Here is an 8,616-nt window from a genome sequence, read left to right on the forward strand (position 1 = left end):
TTGTGGAAGCAACATTTTTAAAATACCATCATTTAATTAAATTGTTGACCATCCTTATATAAAGCTATTATATTGAATTTCCACTAAAACAACCCCAAATGTACAACTTGACAAAAACGACAAACCCAATTTAAAAAGTTTCACAATCAAGTACAGTTCATTTTTTTTTTTATCAGTTTAAACTTTTAAGGTAACCGGTAATTTAATAAAAATGGTAAATAAAGTTAACCAGGTCCCAATTTTGTCATCCAATATTACAACAACCTTGTTCAAGGATTTGTTGTCTGATCTGTGGTATACAGCATGATGCCTTAATATCTTCAAAGACTGTAGCTGATGTAACAATTGAATTTGATGAGGCAATTATCTCAGGAGTCCATGCATCTAGCTACAAGGGTTAAAGTGCATTTTCCGTTGCTGTACAAGTCTTGTGATTTTCACACTCCCCCTGATGGAGTTTCTAAGAATGCTGGCGGGCGCGGTGGAAATATTTCTTCACTATCAAACACTTTATACTTGGCAGAGGCCCTACTACGTATTACCCCTTATTGAAAGAAGTTAAAATCTCATCTATTTTTCCAAAATGTACTCCCTCTTGGAAGATATATGAATGAGAACATTTTTATTTATTGTTATTTTACTTATTTTACTATGTGACATCACAAATCAACTCTTAAAATAAGAGTCTCTTAACAACACGAAAAACGGACATAAAGATGTACCAAACATGTTATTGCTATACACTTTTCAAGAATAGTCATGTTGACATGGATTGATGGACAAAATTTCCACATCGATCCTCTTTCCATGACAAGATGGACGTCTGTGCTCGACTTGGCTCGATTATAAAAATTATTTATATCGCTTAATTTTGAAGGGCAAAAGTTAATTGACATAGAATAAAGCAATGTATGAAGTAGAAGAAAGAAAAAGGAAAACATTTCTAAGTATATAGAAATAAACAATATCTTATAAGTACAAATGAACAAGAACAATGATATATAATACTGATAATTTCCACCGGGCCAAGAGATTAGCCGGAGTGAAAAGGGTTAATCCTCACCGTTCAATCACTCAAATGCTCATCATCACAGGCGCATGCCTTTGATCTCCTCTAGCTACCTTCCATTTTTTTTTTTTTTTCTCTACGCGCTAATCGCACGTTATTAAACTTGAAAGAATGTACAATTAACTATATTTTATACCGTGAGGATGACCACAGAGAATCACCCATAGGATCGCAAATTAAACCACACCCACCCCAAGAGTTATAAGGATCGATGCCAACTCAGTGTTGATCAGCAAGCATAGAACTCAACGAGTTCGTCCAATGACTCGGGCTGTGGATCAGCATTCTCGAGCATCCAAAGCAAGTGCTCAAACAACACGACTTCGCATGCCACGTTGATGGTGTCGTCGGAGTCGCCGGACCTCTCCACAAGCTCTCTGAAGAGCGGGTGGTCAACGACGTCGGAGTTAACAAGGTAGCGCCGCCTTGACTTGCCAACGTAGACCGGGTGGAGGTCTCTGGCGAGGGTGGAGGAATCGTCGTCGTCAGCAGAGGCAACGGCGCTGACGTTCACTCGGCCTTGCTTGCTGAATGAGTTCCATTTCTTAAGAACTGACTTGAGCTTCGTCAGCTTGCCACCTTTGGCCATCTCAGCTATATTGCTTAGATTTGATAAAGAATGAAGGAGAAGGAGGTTTTGGAAATTATTAGTTGGTAGAGAGAGAGAGAGAGAGAGAGAGAGAGATCGGTGCGAGTTTGGGGGGCTGAGAAAGGGGGAGGGAAGCTTCCTATAAAAAGGGCCGAGAGAGGGGTGAAATGGTAAACTTCTTTGTGTTGCGGTAACGTGTCAGTGACTTTAGGACAAGAAAATTTTAATTATTTATGAGAAAATGTTTTGAGAATTATAATTCTTTACAAATTCAGTTCACATTGGAGTCTACAAAATAAGTGTTACAGAGCAATATTTTTACATTCTCACCACTTGAACTCATGGCATTGATTTTAATATTATTTGTTAGATCGAGTCTTTGATCATCTTATTTTAAAAAGCCAAAATCTTTTACGATATTCGAAAACACAGCCGGCAAGACATGTTTTAAGCACGTCTACATAATCAGAGCAATTACGGTGTTTATTTATATCACAAATCTTTTACATGCCATACATTTTATTTTATTTATTTTATTTTTGGCATTTGGTGTGACGATGGTTTAGAAAGGCTGCTTTCGCAGAATTTTATTTATTTATGCAAATACTGCTTGCCAGTTGCGACCTTTTCTTTGTGGCTTGCATATTCTCTCTCCCATGGTAAAGCCCCTGCCCTGGTTGTATTTGTATACATACTCTTTTGGAACGATGTGTTTTACTTTTCCCAGTTATTTTAAACTAATAATTTTACCATTAAAAAAGGATTAAACAAAAGAAAAGGTTGAGAATAAAAGAGGAAAAAAATATAAAATCTCAGCTTTTCAGTGCGGAATTTCAAATTGTTTGAGAATGGAAGGACATTTACTAACTTTTTACATGTAGTAGGTAACAATGCGGAGAGCTTTTGTCCAATTTCGCTCTTCGTATTCACGTACCAACTATAAAGTCGTTGGTTTCCATAACGGTGATCGATTCCTCTACTAAAAACTAACAAATTTTATTCTAATTTCTTTTTTATTTGGAAAAACTGTTTGTGAAAGCGACGGGCATGTGCAATAGTGTCGCCAAGGTCCGCAACCTATTAGTCTATTTATTTTCTGGTTAATTCTTATTTGATTGACTTTCGAATAGGATCCACCCGGCCCCCTCTTTCTAGAATTTGGACCAACCCGTGGTAACTATCAACTAATCAATTTATAGGAATAAATGTAGAATTTGATTAATCATATTTGTAATTAGCTTTATATAATACAAAGATTTTTCAACCGAAAGTTCTTTGTGGTATGCAAAAACAAATATAAATAGATTCTTACATTTAAATTTTGTCTAAAAATTTTTGATGGATACCATCGAATGATATGTCAACACCATTCATATTGTGACATGTGTCATATATAATAAAAAAAGTTATAAACAAAAACTAAATATAAATTAAAAAAAAAAAAAGGTGTTACGGTCAAGCCCTTTTTTTGGCAACATGGAAATAACCCTAAGGCTATGAACGTGGTTCCACCTCCTCAAATTAGCGAGAATGGGTGGTGATAGTGGTCGAACCACCACATAGTTCGATTATCCCTATTTGATCAAGGGGTGGCCCCCATCTAAACCAAAGGCACGTCAAAGTATGCCCTTCCAAGAGAACCTATTGACTATATGTTTAATGATCAAAATCTAACAAGTTTATTCACGAACATTAAGTTGCAAGCGCAGGAACAAGATTCTCTTCAGTCCATTTTGAATTGAAGAATATTCAGCTAATGGTCAGGATCTCTTTAAAGAGATCATGAACTCATAAATAGGACATTTGTCCCATTAATAAAATATATATATATATATATATATATATATTAAAAAAAATTATAAAACAAAATTATAAAAAAAATTGAAGGATAGCCGGACCACCCCAGTTGGGGCTAGGGGTGGCTTCGGTCACCCCAGACCGGTGGTCTGGGGTGGCTTTGGCCATTGATCTAACAAAAAAAAAAAAAAAAAAATTTGTTTGGCCCTTGGGTTGGCCGGACCACCCCAGGCCCCGGTAACTTGGGCCACCCTAGACCGGCCAGCCTGAGGTGACCGAAGCCACCCCATGGCCCTTGAGGGTGGTTCGGCCACCCTAAAGGGCCAAATGATATATATATAGTTTGGGTTTATGGAGTGGTCCTACCACCCCTGGCCGGTCATTGAGGTGACTTGAGAGGATTCTATTCTTCAGTCCATTATGAACTGGAGATGATCCTATTCCGCAAGCGTAACGGTGAATATAATTAATGAGTATATCTTAGGCGGCGAATTGAACAATTTTTATGATTTTTTTTTATTTATTTATTATTTATTCTTTTTAAGCTTTCTTTAAATCAAACATAGAAAATGATTGGAAACAGAACAATTAATATCTTGTCATCTTATGATGACAACTTAAATTAATTTCTGATTGAGGAACAATTTTTGTGTCAGTGATAATTAAGGTGATTATTCTTGCTACGAGAGTGATTAATGGCTAATAACACGTTGAAAAGAGACAAAGAAATTAAAAAAAATATAAAATAAAAGGAAAGCATGACTTCATGAGTGAGAGTGAGAGTGTGAGAGACAAGGGTGTTGATCAAGATTCTTCATGTCCATGCTAAAACAAGTTGTTGTATTAGATGTGTAGTGACAGAGGGGGTTGGATGATAGTAAGGATTTGTCCAAATCAGTGAACAGAAGTTTATTTTGGATGATAATGGATTTTGATTCTCTTTTAGAAACACAATCTTATATTTGCAAGATATGCAATGAATATATAATATGAATAAATGGATACATATACCTGAGAAAGACCCACCAGAAGTGTCTCTGTATCTTTGTGCTTAACAAGTTCATTGTAAGATTATCAAGGTTTTAGGCATGTGCTTAAGGTTATCAACCCATGAACAATGTCAGCCTTGTCAGGCAGGGGCTCTATTAATGCCCCTAAATCTAATATATACTATCTTTAATTTAATATATCAATGTTTTAGGCCTGTTCATTAATTTCCAGTACTTTTGTCTTTGTTTGATTTATTTATGTCGGTTTCTATTAATTAGTGCTATAATTTTATTTTATTTGAAAAAATTGAGTCTTTATTAATAGTGTTCATGGTACTTGATCGAATGAATTTATAATCTTTGATTTTCTTTTTAAAATTTTAATTCTTATGTTGCATTTCTCTTACAATTTTTACTAATAATCTTTTTTTTTTTTTTTAACCTTTTAGTTACAAAATTGTATTGGTATTGTAAAATTTGGACAAAATGAGCAAATAATGATTTGAAGTTGAAAGGCATAATGAGTTCATCTTTGAACTTGATTTGGCCCCACATATAAAATCCACCTATAGACTTAATCATGAGTGCCCAACCTTATTTATGATTCATGAGTAACTTGGAAATTAGAGAATCGACTTTCCCTAGCTATATCTCCATCATAAAGTCGATCTTAGGTTCTCTTCTTTTTCGTTGCTCTTATGAGCCATAAGTTCATGGGTTCTACTTTGTTAGTTTCTTATGAGGACTTCTCGTACGTGTTTGTGGATGTAATTTGGTTTAGCTACCATGCACCATAAAAAGAGAAGTTGACAAAAGGGAAACAACCTTACTCTATTGTCAAATCCTAAGGTTTTTTTTTTTTTCTTCTAAGCAACCACAAGGAAAAAGGAAAAAAGGAATGGGAGTAACATCACGTTGGCAGTGGAGAGCAGGGAGAAGTGATAAATATGGCTTTCAAGAGAGGGGGCCGGGGGAGTGGGGGAGGAAGAAGAAGAGAGATGGGCTACTTGGGGGAAGATAATGTCAAATCCGAAGTCCTACTGTGTTTTAGGGGCCTGGATATAGTGCAAGCGTAGGAATGCATATCTATCGTGTTCATGAGCATCGGCCTTTTTGTGAGTCTCAAACTAAGTGGGGAAATGGGCCTGCCTGGCTTTCATTCAAGTTACTAATATTTGTTGGAACTTGGAACTGATCTCAACGGGCTCCAATTGCGCATGGCCCAACCTTTTACGGTCAACTTTTCTGTCGGTACCTTATTCAAGATTTAGTTGGATCTTCTTCTCTCTCTCTTTTTTTTTTTTTAATAAAAATGACATAATAGTATTTTTATTATTTATTTAAGAAAAATTAAATAAAATCTTAATAATGTTATTAAAAAATGTGTTTTTTACTTGCTCAAAAACATACAACAGTTTGATGGATTAAAAAATAATGGCTTTATATATAAAAATAAAAAAGAAAACAGAGAGGAAAAGGAAATAGAATAAGGACTGTGGAAGCTGAGTCGGTGGCATTAACTTTGTCAGACCACTATTTTCAGCCTCATTAAAATTATTTTTTTGTTATTTTGGTGAAAAAACTTTAAAATCTTTATTTCCAGCCTCATCAATTTGACCCCCCCAAAAAAAAAATAGCGAGAGAATAGTACTCACTATGAAAAAAAAAAAAATTGGTTTCTCCTTCCTTTTTTTTCTCTTTTCTGTTTCCTTCTCTTCTTTTAATAGTTAAAAAAAATAATATATAAATTTTTGAAAAATAATATTTAAATAGAATAGTAAAAGTAAATTGTTAAAATAGTGAAGGCGATAAAAATACTCTTAAAAAAAAAAATTGTTAAAATAGAAAAAAAATTATATTTTTAATTATTTTAATGAGTAAAATTGAGTGAAGATCATAAATTCATAATAATGCTCCGAGAGTCGAAGGAAAAGAAGTGAAAATACGAGCAAAATAAAATAGAAAAAGGACGGTGGAAGCGGAGTCGGTGGGATCCGCTTCATGGAAATTGGTGACATGGAAACAAGTTAAAACACGTAACTTATTAAGCCGGCAAAATGAAAAAGAATAAGGACCGTTGAGGTTGAGATGGGTGGGATCCACAATCTGGAGACTCCCATGTCTGCAAATTCTCAGCCATCCACGCTCCTCTCCCACCCTTTCTGTAGCTTTCAAAGCTTTCCATTCTCCTTTGTCGTGTCCTCCTTCCCTTCCCCACCACCACACCACTCTGTTATCACAAAACACTTTAGCCTTCTCAAAAAGTTCACAAACGAAGACGCCCGCAACAATGACTCTTGCCTCAACTCGGCTTCCCACCAATCCCAATCCTCTCTTCTTCTCACCCAAACGACACCGCTTCCAACTACGCGAGTTCCGCGTTTTCCGACGCCGGAGGCTCAAAACGGTTCCTATTCTCTCAGTCCAATCCCAATTCCAAGACCTTTTTCACAGCCTAATCTCCCAATTCCCTTCCCTCAGCTCCTTGGAATTCGTCGCTCCTATGACGCTCGGTTTCGCCTCCGGCGTCGCTCTTCACCACTCGCGGTCGTCGAAGACGAACACGCTGGGAGTCTCGGACAACATCGGAGAGTGGATCCTGTTCACGAGTCCGACGCCGTTTAATCGGTTCGTGCTGCTGCGGTGCCCGTCGGTGTCGTTCACGGGGACCGAGCTGTTGGAGGATGTGAACGAGAAGCTGGTGAAGGAGGACAGGCACTTCGTGAGGTTGAACAGCGGGAGGATGAGGATTCTTCAGGCGAGCTCGGAGGAGGAGAGATTGGAGTATCAGAGGGTGTGTGTGGGCACGGAGGATGGCGGGGTGATATCGTTGGATTGGCCGGCGAACTTGGACTTGGAGGAGGAGCGTGGACTGGACACCACCTTGCTGCTTGTGCCAGGGACCCCACGGGGTAGCATGGAGACGAACGTGAGGTCCTTTGTTTGTGAGGCGCTCAAGCGCGGTTGTTTTCCGGTGGTCATGAACCCCAGGGGGTGTGCCGGTTCGCCTCTCACCACGGCGCGGTAAGCGGCTCTGTCTTTGGTTTCTATTTGCTTGTTTTCACTTTTCGGTCCGATTGACAAATGATAGAATTGATTAGTGGTTATATATATATAGGAAGAACCATTGCAATTTCTGGTGTGGGTGGTGTCCTGTTTTAAGCACGAGCTTAAAGTCAGTGAAGGTTGAATAGAAACTAAAATGTGATTGTTCAAACAAATAATTTTCACTGTTCTCTATTGCATAGATTTCTTTGAGTAACTGGTTATCTTGAACTGGTTTGACGGGTTGGAATCATCCTGGTGAGAGTTCATGGATAGAATGATTTTAAAGGTAAAACCAATGGTCTTTGGATCTAATGCATCTTCTCATTCGCCCATAAACAGGGCACAAGGGGGCAGAGGTTCGTGGGTTCAATCCTTTATGCGTGAGCCAATGCTCTTCATTTGGATTGGACTTAGAATTTACCTTTTCTGTTTTCGTGGGTATGGGAGGAGACCTTGACTGACTTTGCATTCTAACAGCCTGTTTGGAATTGTGTTTGAGAAATAAAACTTTTAAGCCAAAAAGAGGTTTCGGGCAAAAGCTTCATTTTTAAACTTTTGCCAAAAGTGCATTTTGACTTTTTAGACTTTTAAAATCGCTTTTAATTTTTTTACCAAATAAGTACTTTTTTCTTCAAATAGATTTTTTGAGTGTTAAAAGCACTTTTAGGTTCTTCAAACGCAATCCTAAACAGGCCCTAAGTGTTTGTTGTCACGGTAAAGTTGAGGTTAATGCACAGGAGAACTGTCTAATCCAGGTTTTTTCTGAATGTTTCTACCAAAAACAGCTGATAGTAGGACCTTCTTTACTATTTTATTTTATGTAGGTTATTTACAGCTGCTGACAGCGATGATATCTCCACAGCTATACAGTTCATCAATAAGGCAAGGCCGTGGACAACATTGATGGGTGTGGGCTGGGGATATGGAGCAAACATGTTGACAAAGTACTTGGCAGAAGCTGGAGAAAAAACACCGCTTACAGCTGCCACCTGCATAGACAATCCTTTTGACTTGGAGGAGGCCACAAGGTCCTCTCCTCATCACATGGCTAATGATCAGAATCTCACTGGTGGACTGATAGATATTCTGAGATATAACAAGGTTGATGATTGCTTTCAACCTTC

General features: G+C 37.7%; 2 protein-coding genes across 2 annotated transcripts; one reads left to right on the forward strand and one right to left on the reverse strand.

The window, feature by feature from the left end:
- Positions 1-930: 930 nt before the first annotated feature.
- LOC132166504 (auxin-responsive protein SAUR76-like) lies at positions 931-1,754 on the reverse strand. Its single transcript, XM_059577328.1, has one exon. The coding sequence runs from the start codon at positions 1,656-1,658 to the stop codon at positions 1,299-1,301; it is 360 nt and encodes a 119-aa protein (XP_059433311.1). The 5' UTR covers positions 1,659-1,754; the 3' UTR covers positions 931-1,298.
- Positions 1,755-6,626: 4,872 nt separating this feature from the next.
- LOC132165367 (embryogenesis-associated protein EMB8-like) lies at positions 6,627-8,420 on the forward strand. The gene is made up of 2 exons (XM_059575896.1): positions 6,627-7,468; positions 8,355-8,420. The coding sequence occupies exons 1-2, from the start codon at positions 6,735-6,737 to the stop codon at positions 8,371-8,373; spliced, it is 753 nt and encodes a 250-aa protein (XP_059431879.1). The 5' UTR covers positions 6,627-6,734; the 3' UTR covers positions 8,374-8,420.
- Positions 8,421-8,616: the final 196 nt, after the last annotated feature.

The sequence above is a fragment of the Corylus avellana genome, chromosome ca11 (assembly GCF_901000735.1).
Source record: "Corylus avellana chromosome ca11, CavTom2PMs-1.0".
NCBI classification, from domain to species: Eukaryota; Viridiplantae; Streptophyta; class Magnoliopsida; order Fagales; family Betulaceae; genus Corylus; species Corylus avellana.

Excerpts from the sequence above, each read along its gene's own strand:
- LOC132166504 (XM_059577328.1), bottom strand. The coding sequence starts at position 1,658 with ATGGCCAAAGGTGGCAAGCTGACGAAGCTCAAGTCAGTTCTTAAGAAA.
- LOC132165367 (XM_059575896.1), top strand. The coding sequence starts at position 6,735 with ATGACTCTTGCCTCAACTCGGCTTCCCACCAATCCCAATCCTCTCTTC.